We start from the raw sequence: 22397 nt of genomic DNA, 5'->3' as shown, positions 1-22397 counted from the left end.
GACTGCCTAGAAAAAGTCTCTTATGGTTAAGTAGTCATGGAAAGAGACAAAAGATACATGGACAGTATTATACAAGAAACGGAGCAATATTCTCCTCAGAAAAATGCCACCGTAACGATGTGAATGGTGCTTAATGCAACTAAATCCAATCGTCTTCAATTGCTTTCTGTTATATATCCTCTCTGAATTGCTGAAACAAAAAGTATAATTGCGATTTTTATAACATTTTCAGAGAATTAATCAATCAAAAGCATCAGTTAGCAACCTCTAGTCATTTTTCCCCGAAGGAACAGACTATTTTTTTACAGTAAACCATAGATATCGGGATAAGTCCGTATTAAAAAGGGTGTTTTCTTCACTCTATTATATGCAACGAAAGCTGTTTGTTGTTTGAAAAAAAAAATCTTTAAAAGAAGTCGCGGAAAGCTACCCACATGCATGAAACTGGTAAAAGAGAATTGTTCCATCATTTCATCATTTCATGGCTGAGTTGGTTTTAAAATGATTTATGCAAACTTTGAATCCCATTTTTGTCACGTTTAACATCTACTTATGTTACATTAGAGTACCAGACGCTAATAATATTCTTACATTTCGACTACCTCAACTTTTTTTTCGTACAACCAATTCGCATCTAATTACGGCTGCTATATTTGCCAATAAACGCAAAATAGCTACACAATTTGCAATATTTGATTATGAATATCCGTCGTTTCTCATAAATTAGCAATAAACTTTACAGATGTGTGTGCGTACATTCATTCATATATGAATGATAGAACCATACTCTTATGTTATGTAACAATTTGTCTAGAAAATCTAAACCTAATTGCCAGTGAAAAATATCTGAAAAATATTGATTTGTGTGCACGGTGCACATGTTCAATTATATATGTACTCCGTACCTTCGTTGATGATACATGGTGTCATCATCAATTAACACTTTTTATGGCATCTGAATTATTTATGAAGAAATAAAACAAACTTTTTTTTTGTTTGTTATGTAAACATTAGTAAAATAGTGTCATTGTCATAGCGATTCGGATTTGTGTTGTTTACATTGAAGCCATTTTAATAGGTATGGAAACTATATCGACGGTATTGTGTACACACATACACTATCAGCATACAAGCATAGATTTTGTCTTGAGATTTTTAGTATTCAGGACGTTCTGAAAGTGATCGATTCGATGGATTTTGGTCTTGAACTCCTTTATGTTTAATGTGACGCTTATTTTCTGTAATTAAAGGTTTTTGTCTTAAGTTTTTTTTTTCATATACACCGAGCTATGTCAGACATGTACAAAAAGACGTTAATTGAGAAGATTTAAAAGCAACGTAATCTACTTTTCTTGAATTGGTCATTAATTACGAGAGTTGTGTTGTGGTATACCAGTGTGTGGCTTTATTATTATTCTTACGGATCGGTGTTGTTATACAATTTGTGAATTGCATTGGGAAATTGTTTCGATTTATGATTAACGAACTGTGGGACGATTTTTTATCATTCGAAAATAATTTTCTACTTCAATTATTATTGGCTGTGATGTTTAGTTAGAAAAACTCAACTGCAGGATGATAGACTCTGTTTCGTGTTTTGTTTGAAGATTTGTCCTTTGAGCACGGTAAATTTTCCCGTGGGGAGAAAACATAACCTTTCTCATTTGAACTATCGAAAATGGTATAGTGAATTGATGTTTATACTTCGTGTAGAAAAACGTTTAATCACACCGCCCACACCCACTGAAAAATTTTGTGTTCACTTCTGGTAGAAATTGAAAATTCCAACTCAAGCGAAATTGCGTCCATCGCTTCGCCGTTGCAGTAAACATCTTGTTGGAATTATCCATCTCCCCTCGGTGAACAAATAACTAAGTGACGAAAATGAAAACCTTTAGTGATTGATGAAAAATCTTTTACTTCGTTAGTGTTCCTCTTCTTTTGGTTCCATCTATACAATCACGTCATTTTTCAGCTAGATCTCATCCAATACTTGTCACAACCGTGATGCTTTTAGGTGTTAGAAAACGCATCTTTCAGATCTCAGATGAATGAGGAGATTTGTTCATTGAGATATCGCATCTCTCTATCACTAGTTTCCTAAGGGTAAGTTCAAGAATCTCTTATTTTAGTGTAAAATTCAGGTCGTTTATGACCTGATATTAGTCCTTACTTTAGATGAATTGATTCATCCGCAAGCAAAATACTTGATTTGAGAGCGTCACTTTTGTTCTAAACATTTTGTAAAGATCGTTTGAATAAGACTAGTAACAGATCATGTGTCCATTGATCAGAAACTGAAATGCCAGTCTACCCGATAATAGCCGAGTCTGTACTGAACTGACCTGAATTTACCAGAAATCTAAAACCAAAAGATATTCAGGTAGGTCAGGTCAGTTTTTAGGTATACCTGAAAAAATCCTAGATATACCTGAAATCTGACCTGGTTCACTTGAATTTTTATTGGTCTTCAGATTTCAGGTAAATTCAGGTCAGGTGAAAATTTGCAATTCGATAAATCAGTCTTATAAGACCAAAATTTGAAAAGTGCAACGAGTTTATCTTCCGTTTATTGGCAATCTACATTTCCTGGTACTTTAACTTAATATTTAAGCTTGTTATAGCTTCTCCAATTTGACATTAAATTAACCTGCCGCTGTGCGCTATATCGCTATATGGTTTATTTGCCAAAGGTGCACACGAAAACGACTATCTTCCAAAATCTAAACCTGTCCCAATGATTCAAAAATTTCTTCGTTTTTACTGGTTCGTTGACGTTCATCTGTATTTCTTGCATATCACCTCTTTTTTAATGTTATCGGTCACATTATATGAATATGTAAATGTCGCAAATAATTCCATTCCAGACCAGACAATTTTTTGCTGGTCAACGATATATATATTTGACGATAACAAAAAAATTGTTTTGATTTTTTATCTTTCAAATAAAGAATGTCATCATACGACTGCATTTAGCATAAAATTAAAAATCATTATAGCTGTTTGACGACCGCTTCGGTCAATTAAAATGCTATATCCGTTTTTATCTCCTATTGTTGCAAGAGATTCGTGATAAAATTTTATAAATGTATACCCAGCACGTTTAGTTTAGTAAAACGCAATAACATCAAGGTTCACCGGTTTCATTTGATTATAATTCGGTGAAATGATTATGGTTGAAACATCATCTCACATTACTTGTCTTAACTACGCTCTAATTTTTTTTAAACTGATATTACACGACCGTGGTTGAGCAGCTATTTTTGGTTATACCGTAATGCACACTATATATATAAACGAAAGGAAAATGTGATGAGCTCCGAAAGAAGTATTAATAAAAGCAAAGTACTTTAGGAATGAGGAGGGATTTTTAGTATTAAATATACACGAAATGAGCTGCATCATTTACGAATTATTGAAAGATAATTTTAGAGAAAATGTGGAAAATGAGGATGCGAAACCTACGAAACCCTAATTTAAGTGTCATCGTTAAAAAAGCTTACCGATGGAAATTGTTTATTGGAATCTGTGGAAGGCATTGTCACTCACAGGACCTATTATTGAGAATAAATTACCAAAATTTACTGATGACTTTCCAAATGATAGGCCCTGGCTGGGTATATTATTGAGAATTTATTAGCCAAAAATTTACTAAATTGACCGAAATTTACTGAATTGACCGAAATTTACTAAACTTACCGAAATTATGACGTTCCAAATAATAGGCCCTGGTGTTTTAATAATTTGCCCCATCTGCAAAATTCGAGTATCATTCTCTCGTATTTTAACTCGCGATAGAAAAATTAGCTTCCATTTGAAAATTTCATCTGAATAATTTTTTCCCCGTCATTTTTATCTGCTTGAACTCTTCTCATTCTGCAGAAAAGAAGATCAGGGATTTCATTAATAATCGAAATGACAGATTGAACACTTTAGTCATGACATCGAATTAGCATTTAATTATAACGCTAAATCGATATTCTTTTGAAGAATGCTAAATAATTCATGATTGAGGACGCGAGTATGTTCATGTCACACCATACGAAAACGTTGGATATTATGGTTTGAGGTATAGGTATATTGTGTGGATGTATAGTATCGCGCTGCAGATATGCGTGTATATTGTTAATAAGCAACTTTACATCGAAATTAAAAGCAACGTCAGAAACAAATTGGAAATTTGAAAAATGCTGGAAAACGGAGATAATTATGGTAATTGATGTGATGAAAAATCGTGAATTAAGAATGGAGAATGGAGACACAAAACTCTCACGTTGTCAATCACAAAATTGACTTTTAATTTAAATAAATCTTTTCGTTTGTATACACAGTCTCGCCCGTCTAAATAAGTTATTTATTTCTCGAAAAGTTCTACAAAACATTTTTCACTCGGAAAGTCTCGTAAAATGCATTCCGTTCGTGTACGACATACACCACCGGTCCATTTACATTTTTATACGACCACAAATCACATTTGTTACAAAACCCATTTTTTATCTAGCATTTCGTTATCTCCCTGGACATTAAATTTGGTATACATGAAAAATGAGCTTGATCAACAAACGGGAAGTTTTTCCAGCTCCACAACTTTATTGTATTAGTTGAGTTGATTGTAAATTAATATTTTTTTTGGTGCATTGATGCAACGTAATTTTCGAAATTAATTTACTGATCGAAATCCAATATTGTGCCATTATGCCATGCACGAATGATTTTTGGAGCACCTTGGTGTTTATCGTCAACAATTTCGAATAAATTCAATGAATTCGAAGCTTTATTGAAATTACATAAAGTATTTAATTACGAAGTGTGTAGTTGCCTTTGGGGGTGAACAATGCATTATTGATTTTTTTAGCTATTCGTTGTTTATAATTGATCGTTTCCAATGAGACAATGGCAAAGATACAATTTCAATCTTTGCACAGATTTCTTGGTATTGTTCCACAGCTTTTTTACTGTATTAATCTGCTACCTCTTTTGGTCGTCGTACTTTGATAGATTGAAACAAAAGCTGTTACTTCATTCGTGTTAACATAAATCTTACTATAAAAGACCGAAAAAGCAACAGCTTTTACTGATTTCTGTCGTCGTTCTCGATAACAGATGACATAACCATCAGTATTTCAATTTCAATTACTCAATTACTTTGCTAGGTGTTTCGTTACAATCCTATATTGTGTACTAAGTGGTAAAAAATGTAATTTTTTAGAACCAGCTGGAGATGGAACAGAGTAGTTTTTTGTGTTGTTTTTCTAGGACAACAATGGAACAGAGTAGGACAGGTTTACGACGAGTCCAAAAAATTACTCTTCCATTACGATGTAGAAACGACGTTTTTGCGCCGCGCCGGAGGATCAATCATTATGCATAAAAACAAAGGAATCACTCGTCAAAAATTTCAGTTTTTCTTAGCATCGTGTGTGGTATATACGAGGAGTGATTAATCGTTATTCTCCACGAAACGAAATCATCAATTTGTTGCACAATTTTTCGAAACAAAGGAAAAGATTTCTAGTTTTAAATGTCATTTTGTCAGGAACTTTTCCTTTACCTTTTCACGAGTCCAATACAATGTTTTCACAACAAAGGCTCCCGAAATTATCAGATGACGTAAGAAAATAACAATTTTCTTGCTTGCGTCGTGAAAAATATATTTGAAGTTCCATTGTTTCTACTCATTTGCAGAAGGTTTGTTTACGTTTTGTCTAATGAAAATTCTGGTGAGAAAATTTGTAATGTCCCAACTATGCTGTCTCTTGGGGTGGAATATTTTCTTATGACATGAAGCATTGGATTTATTAGTATTTTACATGGCAAGGGATGAAAAGATGAAATGCAGAGTTTTTGTGTGAATTTTGTTGATCCGAGGCGAAGCCGAAACGAGACTTTTCATTTTTCTAAAGAGTTATGTAATGGATTTTTCATGTTGTTATGGGAACTGAAAGTAAAAATGTCAATTTTGAGGGACATGAAAGAAGCATGAGATACTTGGTAACTATTACATGCTGAGGGCGCCTCAAAAATGAAAAGTACGGGCTTCAACGCATGTAGCATGTAAAATACATTTTCATCCGTGCGGCGTGAATAACCTTATTTTCTCTAGTCGAAATTGGCATTTAGTTGTCATTCTGAGAGTCACCATTTTAGGTGAGATAATTAATATTTTCTTCACTAAAATGACAGATTCAGCTATATTGGGTGAGAAAATCATCATTTTCTCACCTAAAACGGCTGAATACCAAAACACGGTATTCATTTTATTTTCTTCAAAGTGGAGAAATATGCGGATTTTCACAAAACGAAAGCATAAAAAACGTTGTGTTCACCTCGGAGAGAAATTAGGAAAATTTCTCTTTTAGTGGAATTTCCTATTTTCTCCCATTGGGGAGAACAAATAACTATTTCGCTTGAAATAAATATCATTTCAATTCTATTTTGTTAAATTATATGTTCGTTTTCAATAGAAATCCGATTAAATCTGGAAATTTTAATTGAAAATTTGTATCATCCAAACCGATAAATTGATAATTGTTTCCATCAAAATCACTAAACATTATAATAATCAAAATCGATTTTAATTGACATTATAATCCAAATCTATCCTGTTAAAATACACTCACTAATACACTCTCTCAGTACATTGTATAATCATGTGAGTCACGTGTTCCATGGGAAAAATACCTGAATGCAACAGCACATTATGTATGAGATAGACAACGAAATTGATTCGTTAAAATCATTGCCATGGAAAATGTGGCCTTAAACACAAACCACTGCTGGTCGGACTGGCTGAGGTTTATCCGTTTATGTCTTCATTTCAATAATTTAGTACATCAGTCACGATAACCAATTAAGGAACGTTTTATATCGAAAACGAATCATTTACAATCGATACTTTCTGTTTCGTTGCTTCAACGATTCTACGATACGATTCTGTTTATTAATTCAATTGAAGCACGTCGCGGTTAGAAATGTAAGTTGTTTAAATTCGAATTTATTGATTCAAATTGTTGCAACTTTATTCGCATGCATAATTAATGTTTCATAAGACAGGTGAGGCGTTATCGGTTATTGTGTCATACATAGAAAAGGTAAAAAAAAAATCTGTTTTTCACGGTTGAAACAATTGATTTTGAGTTGAAGTTGAAATTATAATTTCGTTACGTTATTTACGTGCCGTATCGTCTTTAACCTTGAAATTATGAATATTTAATAAAATATTTACTTGATGAAAGAACAATTGAAATGGTGGAAGCTAAACGATGTGTTGAACGTTTCGTTTCCATTATTTGTTTATTTGCTGGTTGTTTTGCTTGTTTACAATTAGTATGACTAAACACTTTAGAGTGCGGTGTTAGCGTCTATATAATATTGCATGGAAAGAGAACGTTGTATATCTACTTAAAGCCGCAACAATTTTCAAATAAACTGAAAACATTTATGATTGTTACCTGTAAATAAAATCCCATTTAAAAGATGTTTCCTTCGCACACTCATATATATATCCATCAGTTGCGAAAGTAATTGTTTTCCCTTGCCATTCCACATGACACAAAATACAGATTCTAATGTTCGGTGCGCGCGGTTACGGTGGGTAAACAGAGAGTAGAAGAAAATCAGCATTTCAGAGGGCATGTAAATAACGTCTAATATATTTGTGTATAACCACAAAGCGTTTTATCTACGATGTGCCATATTCATTCAATATATTACCCATGTTTGTTAATATCCCTTTAGTGAAAATTTAATATCTTCGCTGTTATTTAAATAATAAAATGTTTGCAGAGAGCGAGAGAGAGTGGGAAAAAGTGTTTCATTTGCATAGAAAATTAAAGAACATGTTTCAACCTGTAATGAAATTGGTTCTTAAATATACATCTTGTTTCCATAAGACCCACAGAGTGCAAATAGGGTGGTATATTGGTGTACACTGACGATAAAGTGAAATTCGACATATTTTCTGATTTGTAAAAATACATAATCTAGATTTTCATTTGTTAGGGACCGTCCATGAATCCCGCCCTTACAGTTTGCAAATTTTTATACCACCCCTCTATTGTGCCCACTTTTCCTATTTCTTATAAGACACATGTCCCTCTTGAAAGAGGACAGATTTTATGGACAGTCTACCAAACCACAACGACTAAAATGCAGACAATATGTCGGATTTAACTTTCTAACATAATTTTGGATCGATCATGTTTTTCGCTCCTTTACAGAGTTTTAGGTTGATAATTGAAGTAAGATGAAAGGCATGATGAACTTTATTCAGATGTTTATAAGTTATCTACAAAATAAACACGTCACCCGATAAAATCTAATTTTCACTTTTATTCCTGAGTTTTCCACAAAAAAGGTGTCTGACGTTTCACATGGAGTGAGAAAATGGCTGCGTTGTGAAATAGTATTTTATCGCATACGCGGTGTGATTCCCCGAAAAAATTATTCACCTAGGATATATAAACAAACATTATACTTCTATAAATTGTCAAAGTGTCATTCGCATATATTGTTGTCTCGTTTTCGCTTATGCGATAAAAAAGAATATGCACGTATGTCAAGCCGTCTCGGCAAGCCTCGACCGCTTTGTCATACGTGCATAATATTTATTACATAACTAGGGATAAAAAGATGAAAAGTAGAGTTTTCGTGTGAATTTTGTTGATCCGAGGCGAAGCCGAGGTCAATAAACACACGAAAACGAGACTTTTCATTTTTATCCCGAGTTATGTAATGGATTTTATCGCATACGCGGTGTGATTCCCCGAAAAAATTATTCACCTTGGATATATAAACAAACATTATACTTCTATAAATTGTCAAAGTGTCATTCGCATATATTGTTGTCTCGTTTTCGCTTATGCGATAAAAAAGAATATGCACGTATGACAAGCCGTCTCGGCAAGCCTCGACCGCTTTGTCATACGTGCATAATATTTATTACATGCTGAGGGCTTCGAAAGAAGTGCTTGAAACATAAAAAGTACGGTTTTCGACGCTTGCTACATGAAATTATTTCACTTCTCAAAATATCTTATAAATATGTATTACCTTTTAAGTAATTTACACCACTTTGATTTCCCGAATTAGCTTCGATAGAGAAAATTCAAGCCATAAACTAGAAAAAAACTCAAATCTCTTTCAAAGTATGATGAAAACTTATCAGTCTCTTTCTGAAAATCAAGTTTCAAAAGTTTTGCCACACAATTTCCCCTTTTATTTCAAGATCTTCTGGCGTTTTATTAAATAATCTGTTACTTCTGTTGTTCAATATAAATCCTAGTGTTTGATTAAAAAAAAATCTTTTACTTCATTTGCGTTGACATTTATTTTGCTATAATTAGAGAACGCATAGGTTCATTGCTTATTAATTGACGTAGCTGTCGATAACAGATGGTTATTGATTACCCTCTGATGGAAGATACTTTGACACAATTCGACGATATTTTTATAGTCCTCAAAATACTACGAATTTAATTTTCACAGACATTTGGGATGACAATTCACATACATAATTGAAAAATATCCAACATTTCCATTTCCAGCAGTTCAATACAGTAACAGTTGTCTTCTAATAATATTTAAAAGATTCCAAAAAAGATGTCTTAGCCAGTGACATCCTCCCCGGTCACACTCGGTCATTTTCTTTTTTCAAATCTTGTTTTTTGTATCAAATTAATGGACATCTTTTATGGACGACGCCTTTGAATTTTCGTGGCATATCAATTTTATTACTTTCACACCTTGTACGACAGAGTAACTCTTATTGAACGTGTGATTCATATATGTATATGCCAAAGGAATCGTAAAATCCTCTCCAATCGATTGTTTCTATTTTAAGTATCGTTTGTCCTTGTATCATTTTGTGTTATTGATTTACGCATAAAATTTTAATGCGAGTGAATTATACAGTTCTCATAAAAAATTTTATTTCTTATTTCCAGGATACGTTATGCATTTGGTTTTTTTAAATGGATTCATTTTGGCAACGACATTTTTTCAAATTGCTACATCGGATACCGTTGGTAAGTGTTTTACTGCTTGTTCTACCAATCACTCACGTACCAATCGAATAGTTTAAATATAGTCAAACACCAAGGTATCACCGAGTATTACTTTAGCTTTTTCGAAGAAACTTTACCTGCTGTAGGTAGAATCAGAGGTGCCGACTTTGGCATCGGGGAATCTGGTACACAGTGCTAAAATTTTGGTATCGAAAAATCGTGTGCGAGTTCACATTTTACGTAATTGAAAAATGCGTTGTTTTAGCACCGTGTGCCAGATTACCCCACGCCGCTGACTTTATTTATGCTCAATATTATTTTTCTGCAATCGACCTAACGAGAGTCAACGTTATGTTAGAAATCTGTTCTGGTGGCTACTCTTCAATGAAATGTTAAAACTTTCTCATGGGGACAATTGCCCCCTTCGCCTCCGAATACTCGGCGTCACTTGACCAAATTCAAAGAGTTAAAAAACTATATCATTGCATTGTAGTTACATATTTTTATACGTACGCAGCTCTTTATAGTCTTTCATAACTGGCAAGCAACAATCATTGAATCTGTTACTTCTCAAAATCTTTCAGTTCGTTGGTTAAAGCAAACAATTGTGCTATAAAAGACGACACCTTGTGGACAACAGATGACTAGGCGTTTCTAGAGTGATTTGAATGACTAATTATCCTTTCGAATTACGCACGTCTATAAAAGAGAGATTAAACCAGACAAGCAATGGTATCGACAAAAGGTATAGGAAAACCATTGACACATTGAAGGGAAAAGTCTGTCTTTGAGAAAATATTTTCTTGAATTTTCTCGATTTTTTTGTTGCTATTTTTTCGAAATTTTTTTGAACAATTTCCCAAAAAGCATTTTCAAAGAAATTTGAGAAAATAGAGAAGGATCAAAAACTCCTAACGAACAGCCCCAAATAAAATAGATTTTCCGATAAAATTTACGTAAAACACTTTTTACTCGAACTCTCTCCACATCTCCTGGCCTCACACAACTATTGTGTATTGTCGGTCGTGTGTTGAATCTAATTGACATCGATTATCTCGATAATTCGAAGGATTATTTATTTAGGGCATCTGTATTCACTTCCAACGATTTTCCGATTATATTCTTAGCTCGTCAAATTAGCTTAAAGAAAGTTTGGAAATCCGTTGAATAAATAATGGTCATGCGATTGAATTTTTCCCATCCAATGTATAAATAAAGATCTGTGACTATATGGATGGGTTGGGTTGATGGAGTTTAAAAAAAAGTTTATTTTGGATAAATTTCTCTTAGGCACTGGCGGACCGTCAATAGTCACCGAAGGCAAGGATGCTCTCCTGACATGTGTGATTATGGCCCCATTCTCGAATGACACCGTATTATGGCGGAAGGGGCCAAACGGAACAATTCTATCGGCTGGAATGAATCGGGTAACCAACGATAAACGAATCAGCGTTCTGCATGACGAATGTGAGTATCTAATTTTTGTCTATTTTTTTCTTTTTCTTTTTTTTTAAACATTATCCCACCACCACCATTTGTTTATGTGTCATAAGCATAGTCTAGCATTTCGTTTAAAGAAAAATATTTGTGTTTTTCTTTAACAACAAAAAAAAACTTTTTTTCCGTATACAGAGAGCTCTCAATATCAATACGTAAAGGAACTGTTGAATTGAAAAAGTTTTTGCAATTTGTTTTTTCGTTTGTATTTCCCGTTCACGTTTATACATAACAAAGTGTAGTTTCACATTCTATTTCTCTGTTGTTCTTCCCCCGTCCACAAAATGTTGTATAAACGAAAAATTTCTTTTAATTCAACAACTAAAAACTCATTTTCCGACCATCTGGTTTTTTTTTAGTCCTTAATCAGCTGGAAAAAAAATAATGCAGCAATTAATATCCAATTTCAGATAAGAGTGAAATAGCTTTCCAATTCAATTAAAGATATTTCACCGGGAAAATAATTGTTAGAAATTTTCTTTACTTTTTTTTGCACAGAGCTCATTACCTAACCTTCTGGATTTTTGTCAAATTTTCCATCCCATAAACCGTTTACGATTGCATCCAGGCTGAAATTGTAATTAAAGTATGACTAACTGGCCCAATACATTTCTGGCTCGCAAGGGGACTTGAATTTTAGACAATTTAATTTATTATCAATATTCTCTTCTTCTTCACGTCCAATTTCATCGTCTGCAGACATTTTATTTACGATGAAAATCGATTTTTTGTTTCCTTTTTGTAAAGGGGAAGAGAGAATAAAATAAAATTTAGAAGCCTCCCATCAATATTAAATGGGCTTCGTTGAGTTTTGCAAATTGCGTTGACTTTCGCATCATCATCAATTGTTACATAAATTCGCCGATCGTAGAAAGTCTAGAAAAAGGTAACTTGCATTTTAGTCAAGTCATACATTCAGTCAGCTAAGAGATTGGGAGAGAGAGTATCTGTGAAATTTTGTTTAAAAAAAAATTCACAGCTCTCTGTGCTCTCAACGATCCTAAGCTTTTAGCAAAATCATTTAATCCGTTACTTCATTTGAGGAGAGTATCTTGCTGTATATCTTTGATCAACGCTCTTCAAGCATGAGTTGTACTCTAAATAGGGTACTGAAACTGGACAGTGTATCGAAAAAATTTTGGCGCTGTAAAAAAATTCCGACAATTTTTTCATACAAAATAGTCCTCTATTTGGCAGCTGTCATTAATAGCACTTTTGCTTGTAGTGCGTTGCTTTGATACAAAATCTATCTTTTCAATATTTTTATCAAACATTTCACGTCATTGAAATTTAGACAGAAACTTGATTCAGTCTGTCCACTATGCGGATGAAATAGTTACTAGCGCTGCGCTGACGTGGTGGTTTCAAACCAGTATAAAGACGAATGAACAGCTTTTTTTGTTTGAATTTTGAATGGAATAGCTGATGTACTTTTTTGTCCTGTCCAATCTCTGACAACCCCTTATGTCGACAGATTATATGTATAGAAAAGCTTACCCAGAACTTTTCGGCTCGTTTTTGTCGACGATGGTCATAGTCGATAGCAGATGACTAACCGTTTCTATAAGGTTAAGACGCTGGAAGTTTTTAGGCGCTTTCGGCTAAATCGATACAGAAAAATTGAAAGATGACACATTTTGACTCCGATGTAAAAAAATGGACTCCAAGTAAAGTCATTAATTGTGACAATGGTCTATGAATAATGTCATCCTAGCCTGACCTCATATCGATGACCGATACGATCTGATTTGATATCTAAAAACATGGGTACAGGTAACTCCGACTAAAGTGACGCAATTTGCACCTGCTGTTTTTCATCTAGTCCACTCACAACCTCATTGCCTTATACGTTTTTATACGAGTTTAATAGTCATACGTTGGTAAAACCGTAAAAACACGTATAAGACAGGGTGGTTGTATTAGTGGGCCAGCTCAAAATTAACTGATACAAATTGCGTCACAAATTTGGTTGGGGTTAAACTGTATTATTCAAAAACTGACGTTGAATGAGTGCCTTTTCAAAATCATCAACGAACGTTATTTACGGATGCTCTTTCAACACACAACCTACCTGGTAATGATATCGTAGACGAGCCTCAAATTATCGTAACATTATGTCTACTTACTATAGAACATTCCAAATAATTTAGCTGTGACTCTACAATATGCGTATTATACGTTGCCTATAATGAGAGATAATAAATTAGTCGCTTTTAACATTATCATCGTATCCCCTTTTATGCACCACTCCCCACTTATATCTGTTTAAACTCATGCCATGGGTGTACCATAAAAATTGTCGTAAAATACCATCGATTTTAGGCAATTGCCGAAGAAGACAATTAAAAGTTACAATAACAGAAAATCGTGTTGCCGAAAACTATAACATTCAGAAAGTTAAAAAACGAGTCGATGGTTTTAAACGACATTCAACAGGGCTGGTACAAAAATCAAAAATGTTCTAAGCAGCGACAATAAAAATTGTTCTAAGTAAGTTACACCCCTGTTTAAACTCATGCTTAATTAAATTCGATAATGTTGTTGTACCTTTTGCACGACGATATGTATTGTGTGATGATATGCGATCAACGACCAAAACTTTTCGACAAAATTTTCGCCCAGGAACTGCAAGAATTTTCGGAATTAACTTGTTATCGTTGTGTTTAAAACTAAATTTCGGATATGGCCCTTTTTGTAACATCCATTGTAATTAAATGTTATTATATGGGTAACGGAATACATTGTTCAAAAAGTTATATTATTGCGAATACATTGAACCAGAGAAATTTATGCTTTGCTAATTTTCTTGCAACTACAAAGGAAAACAACATTTCGATGATACTATAACTATTTACCTTGCCTTGTTCTTACTCTCGAAAGCGTATCTAACCTCACACTAGGATACAACCGAGTAAATGTCTAATTTTCTGTCTGATGAGAAAAGTTTGTAATTTCACCCAAAATGCAATGGTCCATCCGGTACCGACTATTATATCGAGTTAACAAGTTTTAATGGTACTAGATCTACACATAATGATCCCAGACACTATTTGGTTACATTACGTGGGTTTCTTGTGATTTTTAAGCATCCATAGTTGGACATTGCAATCAAACGTGTAGGAAAGTTACCAGGAAGAATCTATGACTGACATCCTCAACCTTTCAGCAATTTATAGCCCCACCATATTTATCTGTTACTTCCTTTAGAAGTTTCAAGAGACTGATAGAAAATCTTTTATTTCGTTAGCTTCAAGCTTTCACACACGGCACGGATATACAAAATTGTACTATCGGATCCATTACTTCATTCGATCTAAGTATTTTAAAGAGATTGATTTCAAATCTTTTACTTCATTTTTTTTGAACATAGGACCGCTTTAGTCAGGGCATTTCATTTATTTCTGCAGTTGTCATCGATAACAGATACTAGTCGTCCGTAAAGGGCTATTTTTTATTTTTCCGTACCTGACGGCATTTACTCAGTGATCAAGGCTCATGCTTGTCGTTTTGGCGAGTTCACAAGTAGGACACCATTTGAGTCTAAATCACCGTCTTCCGAAAAGAGTGTGGTGCCATTCTTCCTGTAACATTTTGTCGTAAACTGCGACTCCATATTCTACGACAAAATGTTAATTTTTTTGAATTTGAGTTTATTGTAATAAGACTTGGGTAATGCCAACATACGCTCATGACGTACATGTTATAAATGATGCTACATCTAATTTATGAGCTATGAATTTAAGGGCGTATTATAACACGATATCTTGGAGATATAAAGCGCAAAGAATGTCTTACGGGTGAGTCATTTGAGTGCGTTGTCATTCAAGAACTTTCGTTTATTATTATATCAAATGATCAAATTTAAAATTCCACAGTTTGTTCCAATGCACCCTTTGTGCCATAATGATGTCGTAATACATCTACGTGCAACAGCATTATAAAACTCTTGTCTACCATATTAAGCAAGCACCACGCAAGCTGGATAATTTCTGTAAAGCATTTAAAAGACAATAAACGTTTTAATCCACCTGATACAGATCTAAATTGCCTTTCGTTTTCAATAGAAATCTCCTTTTTTCGGGTGATAATTTAATCTCACTTTTTCTCTTTTCCTTTCCAAAAGCTTTTTACATCTGGTGTAGACGCCAATTTGTTGTATACACTTCTTCAACTGTGTACAGCGCACGAAAATGAAAATAAATGACTGAAACAGTAAAAGTTTTACTGATTTTGGCCGCACAATAATTTCAATTTCAGAGTACCAATTAATTAGAGCGAAACAGAACTTTACACAGAAATCATAATACAAAGGACTTTTGGAATTATATTCCATTTTGGTTATATAGTCGGTTATAAACGGAGAAAATACAGATGAAATTTCACCAGTTTTCCACCATCCATGAAATGTTATTTGTCATAATTTCGGTGTTCGGTTTATAGTGATTGCTTAAAATGAGGAAAATTATTTTGTTGCTGTGTCCATATAACGAGCGGTAGAATAAAAAGGTAATTTACACTGGAATTATAGACGTCTCGTACAAAGTCTGAATAATTGCTTAGTAATGAAGCTTATGCTGGGCTCAAGTCTCTGAAAAGTAGCTTCGGTTCAGAATGCCGAAGCACAGGTAAAAAAATCTTCTAGTTAATCCAAATCGCTGAAATATGTTCGTATAATAGAACGCGAAATTTTAACACCACGAACAACTGCTAACAACCTACCATTGTCTATTAAAGAATTGTAATTTTTTTTTTTTTTGGTTTGATGCCAGTGATGCACACATGAGTCTCGAAGGCATTCAATTATACAGTTCAAATACCCGCTCGGAAACTCGCTTAACTCAACAACAAAGCTTCTGTTACAATTCACTTTATGTTACGCGAGATTAATTCAATTCCATCTCGATTCTGTTTCATCTGCTCTGTGCCGTTTTTATTTTTAAATATTATTCGGTTTATGCAGCGTAGTTTCGTATGCATTTTTAAAAGATACACAGGCACAGAGCTCGTTAGGTTTTCGAATAATTTTGGGAGGATTTTTGTTTGTACAGTATTAACAGATAAAAATGCAGTGCAGGTAACATGTTGAAGAAGGGATTACCGAAATAAAATCATTGTATTTTTATGAGGTACCCAAATCCAACCAAAATTGCATGTGTTTCGATGATAATAGCTGGCACTATTGTTGTTATAGTTACATTATGCGGAGGGTTGAATTGTCGGTCTTGATGTTGACAGCTAGCAATATAATTGTTCAACATTGACATCTGTCCACTCTATGTCTTTGCAAGACATATCAATGTGAAATTCTTGCATTTTCAATAGTTTTCGTGTAAATACCGATTTTTGACAGAACCAACTATGACAACAGTATTGTTACAACTCCTGGAGAGTTTTAATTTTTGGAGAATTACAATTCTTGGAAATGTACAATTCTTTTTGAATCACAATTCTTGTAGAATAACAATTCTTGGAGAATTACGATTGTCTATTGAAAAAAAAAACCTAAACGCCAGACCTCCCACTTCTCCTTATTTTCCTTATTCTCCTTATTTTTGATGAACCCTCCTTAATCCTCCTTATTTTTAGTAAATTCTCCTATTTTCCTTTTTTTTCGACAAAAAAACGAATGAACATAGGAAAATTACCTCATTATCGACACAAGCTCATGTACATTTATTGGCTGACACTAGAACGTTAGTGAACACAACCGTTTTAAATGAAAAATTTTCGCTCGCTTCGCTCACATATTACTATATATCCACTCACTTGTACCAAACAGGTACCAATTATTGAATAAGAACAGTTGAATACTTTCAATGTCGTTGTATGAGGTAGAATCATTGTGATATGAATAGTTCTATCAAGGCGAAAGAATTATTAAATGCAAGGAGTTCAACCTCTGGACTTCAATGTGTAACTCTGTGATTCAAATATTTGATCTTATATCTGAAAAAACATTTAGCATGCAACCCCATACAACAGTGTTATACAGAGTAGCATGATTGATTCTTCTAAGTGGGAAGTGATCTTTCAGCTGATAAGTGTTAGTTCTGAGGGAGAAATCACTCTTTTGATTTACACGCGATTTGCAAACGATTTACATGATTTAAGTGATTTACACGAATTGCAAATCACTGGATTTCTCTACATTTATTAAGGATTTTTCGTAATTATCATGTCGATTATGTTCAGACCAACAAGGAGAAAATAAAACACGTTCAAATTGGGAGAAACTACCAGGTAATTGCAGTAAAATCAAGCGATTTACATTAACGTGTAACAACGACTTATCAATCAACGCGTAAATCACGTAAATCATGTAAATCGCGTGTAAATCAAAGAGTGATTTTCCCCTCGGTTAGATCTAACACTATATGTACCCGAGAGAATCGCATATCAATCTAATATTTTACAAAGATTCGCAGATTAAATCAGATTCTGTTTTTTTTTTCACGTTCCGATTTGGCAACGGACTAGGGATACTTACATGAAGCTCGGACGAAGACAACTACGAATAAGTCATTCGATTTTTTCACAATTGAGCCTTAAATATTTTGTGCATTTTTGTGCCCTCTAATGATGGTTTTGGAAACGGGCATAAAATTTTAAGACTCATGCTGAATATGAGTAAACTTTCTAAAAATGTCGTCTAATGAAACAGATTATAAGTCGCTTGTCGCCAAGCTAGAACGTTTGACAAACGAATTAGATTGTTGTTTTAGTTTTTCTTCTTTACGACTTCACAAAAAAAAATTACTTTTAGCATATTAATGCATAACTGTATCGTTTGTCATTCGAAGAGTCTTTATTTGCAAAAGTTTGGTTCATAAATTTTTAAATAATTTTGGTGTTCATTTTTTTGATAACAGTCACGAATCTCCTTATTTTATGACTATGAAAACCTCCTGATTTAAAAAAAATTTCCTCCTTATTCCTAAATTAAGGAGCTCATTTTTGGCGTGGGAGGTCTGTAAACCAAAACTAATACAGATAAGTGACTAAGTAGAAGGAACTTATTAAGGTTCTCCCTTCAAAAAGACACAGCTAAGTGACTACTCATTATGATTTAGAATTTTCTGGAAATGTAAGTACCTGGCTTCAGATATCAAATGAATGAAATACTTATTTTTCTTAGATCCATTTCATAAAAGAGACATGTACAATAACAAGGTCACATTTTCCTGTTATATCCGTTCGTCATTTCATTCAACCTTTAATTAATTTATATAAATCCTCTACTGAACCACTATAAACGGAATAGATATTACCCACTGGGTAAAGGTACAAAACGACTGCAATTTTAATGATTTATTGTGGTAAACTAATTACACATTCTTTTTTATCATTTCGTAAGTCCCCTCCATCCACGGAGATCGTACTGCCATTATTATATCTGTAAATGATTTCTTTATTCACATTATCGAAAAAACATAAATTTTCCTAGAGGAAACAAGTCGCCCGCAAAAGTTTTGTCAGATTAAGATGAATTTGTAAAAAATGATTAATTACAATCCGGAAAATGTTCAAGCTCGAAAATACGGGGAAAATAAGGAAATAAACCTCGAAATAAACAATATGACATTGTGTACGAGATGTACGGAGAAAATATCACTTGACTTTTCCATTGAAATTTTCTAATTTTCTCATACAATTTTTTTTCTTATACTTCAACAGCTCCGAAAGGAAAAATTACCACAGGTGGTGATGTATGGGTGCTATTAATAAAGAATACTAGACCGTCAGATACAGACGTTTACATCTGTGAAGTCAATAGTGATCCAATTGCAAAAAGCTTTCATCCGCTCAAAGGTGACTTGAGATTTTCCATTTTTTGTTTGCTTTTACGTATTTTGCACTTCATTGTTCTCCTTTCAAACAAAACGCCATAATTAATCAAAAAAAATATTCTTGTTTCTCTTCGATCTGCGTACAATGATTGCCATCGACAACAGTGAAAAGTTTAAATTCAACAATTCAACTAGAATCTGGTATGGATAGTTCGACAACCGATGCTCCAGAAGAGTCTACAATGCCATCAATTACGCACGACTTTACTGATTGCTGCCAGGCGCTGAACGTATCCACTCAATGTATCGGATTTTGCACCATACATAATATATTGGATGGTACAACCGGCACTGAGCCAGAGATGTGTGAAAAAGATTTTCCAAATATTGTTAAATGTATGGCTGACGGACGGAATCATTTACCGTGCTGTGAGAAGAAAAAAATACCCGATTTATGTCAGGTAATCACATTTCCGCATATTTAAATTAGGAAATCGTTTATTCCATTTGCGATAGTAGGGGAGTTTTGGTTACAGATTGAGAGACGTTCGTTTTTTTCTTTTATTTATAAAAAATTTATAAATCGATTCACAGAGCTCTTGAGAAAGAAAAGCGATGGAAAACTCCGTCCGAAAGTTTAATCGAAAGTGTTCACAAATGGGTGAATCATTTTAAATAGAAGGCAAATACATTCCGGTTTCGATTTCGTGTTGTTTTTTCTGAATTAAAGATGTAAAGTACATCCATTCATCCTGCGTTAAAAGGACACCTTCCCTGTTGAACTAACTTTTATTTCGAAACATTTCAAGAACATGGAAACTTTCGCCACGTTTCCTCTTTTTTAATTATTGATTTAGTGTTGGCTTTTTACCACTGGTAATTTACCAGTACCACTTCTTTGAGAAAATTTCGAAAATTTTATGGAGTTTGTTGAATTTTCTAAAAAAATTCACGGATTTTCTTGAAAGACGATTTTGGTAAAATTCGTGAAATTTTCTGGAAACTTTTGAAAAATTCGTGAAAATGTTTGTAAAGTTCAAGAACTTCAAGAATTTTTGAGAAATTATTTTCTCAAATGACCAGTATAGTTATCGAATTTGTTACATCTTTGATCTTATTATGATCGCTGATTGTCAAGTAATCGCTGTCAATAACATATAAACACATTTCTAAAAAGTATGGTAATGCATCTCGCTCAATTACTTTATTGAAAAGCAATAGTAGATTCCGTCCTTTTTGGAACTTTTTTTTTCGCCAAGTGTGTTTTTCGCAGCTCGAGCCGAAGGCGAGGGATGCAACCACACTAAGTAATATGCAAAGTTCCAAACAATTTTGTAAGTTATGATGACCCTGGGAAATGAGTTACAACGCTCATTTCAATAAAGTAATGACTCATTTCTCGGTGGGGCAGTGAGTAAAATACTTTCTCGATGCCGAAATTCACTCTACTTTAAAAGTAAGAAACGACCATTCTGCACAGATAAGAACACACTCCTTATTCATTACAATTATTAAATTTTGTAAAAGAAATCTACAACCGAGTACGAATAAATCTCTCTACGTTTCATCAACGTAGTTACCATAAATGAAACATAACGATCCGTACTACGCAAAAACGGTTATACACATCATGCACATACAGAAAAATGTTGGCAAAGGGCATTTTTTATGAGTTTCCCTTTTTTAAATATGTTTTGTGTCGTTTAAATATCTGTCAAATGAAATGGGCGTAAAAAGCAGAAGGGACTATCATCAACCAAAAAAAAAGTGACACATTCAAATGGGATTACATTATTACAGGACATGTGCCAAGGAGAATACACTCCGTTTACCGACTTCATCAGATCGAGAGTATCGTGTATAGCGCACACGTTGCCGGCACTACAATGTATTTTGGAGGGAGTGCAAAAAATACCCAGCGAACCGGAAGCCGTCTACGTGGAAGCATTAAATGAAAAATCGTTACAAGTATCTTGGTCACCGCCGTCTAAACTAGCCGATAAAGTTAAAACCTACTCCATCAATGTAACCACATTGCATACGTTCGACCAAGACGCATTGAGTAATATCACGTCAGAAATTAGTGTTACCGTTTCGAAAGACTTGGACTCGGCTGTGATTAATGATCTCAAACCGTTCACCATGTATGTTATTACCGTAACGGCCAATAATGACTTTGGTTCGAGTTTACCAAGTATGCGAGTACGAGCTTTAACACTGGATAGTGTAGTTGGACAACAAACAAATGTTGCCGTTGTGCCTATATTGCCAGGTATGTATCATTTATCGTTCATTATTCTCTACATACAGCTTGTCAACCATCCACCACTCACATTGTTACCGCCATGTAACTAAATATTTTAGTTGAGCGAAATGGGTTGTGCTTTAATATGAAAATTGTTTTGCGAAAAAAAAACCCGCGTCCTCAAATAAAAACATAATTCAATTACGCCACTTAACTTTATTCATGCAAAATGTTTTAAAGGATGTTCCGGAAAAATGAAAACATTTTCATAAATTGGCCTTCAGCACAATTTAAACACAGACGGTGGTTGTTGTGCTCCGGAATATTTTCATTTTTTTTTCTAGTGTTACATCGGTCCTTTGAATATTTTACACAATCGATCTGGTCGTTCCATTGTGCACATCGGCAAACCTTTTTTTATAACTTTCAGCCCCGTACGAAGTAAACGATGGGATATTAGGTTTTTTATGTTAAGTGTGTATCCCAGAGTTTCGAAGGTTTTCTCAAGTTTAAACTAAAATATAGACCAAGAGCCAGTGGCTACCATATAGCTGGTCACGCGGTTTGAAACCGATGACACTACCCGATCGTTCAATTAGAAAAACATATGTTGCATTAGAACAGTAGCAGGGTCGGATGATCCTATCTAGGGTGTGTCTTGTCTAGAGTCTAGTGTAAATTCCATTCGTAGCATGTTCTAGAAAATTGATGTCAAAGTAAAGTCATCGTGACAAATGAACTTGAACTTGAAACTTGAAACGCCTGTCCAGCCAGGTAAGCTGAGTGTTCGATAATTTCAGTTGACAGACAAGATACATCTTTCAATGAAAACACAGCACTGCTTCTAACATGAACATAGAAAAT

The 22397-nt window shown here is 34.0% G+C and overlaps 1 protein-coding gene across 5 annotated transcripts in view; it reads left to right on the top strand.

Moving 5' to 3' along the window:
* LOC119070964 (Ig-like and fibronectin type-III domain-containing protein 2) overlaps positions 1 to 22397 on the top strand; it is a 71233-nt gene that overhangs the window by 33500 nt on the left and 15336 nt on the right. For 2 of the 5 annotated variants that reach the window (XM_037175529.1, XM_037175528.1), the window contains exons 1-6: positions 420 to 447; positions 9945 to 10025; positions 11295 to 11469; positions 19171 to 19310; positions 19454 to 19749; positions 21089 to 21560. In XM_037175529.1, the coding sequence (XP_037031424.1) occupies positions 435 to 447; positions 9945 to 10025; positions 11295 to 11469; positions 19171 to 19310; positions 19454 to 19749; positions 21089 to 21560 (1177 nt within the window). In that variant the 5' untranslated portion in view covers positions 420 to 434. Of the gene's footprint in view, positions 1 to 419; positions 448 to 9944; positions 10026 to 11294; positions 11472 to 19170; positions 19311 to 19453; positions 19750 to 21088; positions 21561 to 22397 lie in introns of those variants that run through there. The other 3 variants (XM_037175530.1, XM_037175532.1, XM_037175533.1) reach the window with 3 other exon arrangements.

The sequence above is a fragment of the Bradysia coprophila genome, assembly GCF_014529535.1.
Source record: "Bradysia coprophila strain Holo2 chromosome IV unlocalized genomic scaffold, BU_Bcop_v1 contig_106, whole genome shotgun sequence".
NCBI lineage: Eukaryota > Metazoa > Arthropoda > Insecta > Diptera > Sciaridae > Bradysia > Bradysia coprophila.
Note: the sequence above shows the minus strand (reverse complement) of the source record. Positions and strands in the feature narration are given on the sequence as shown.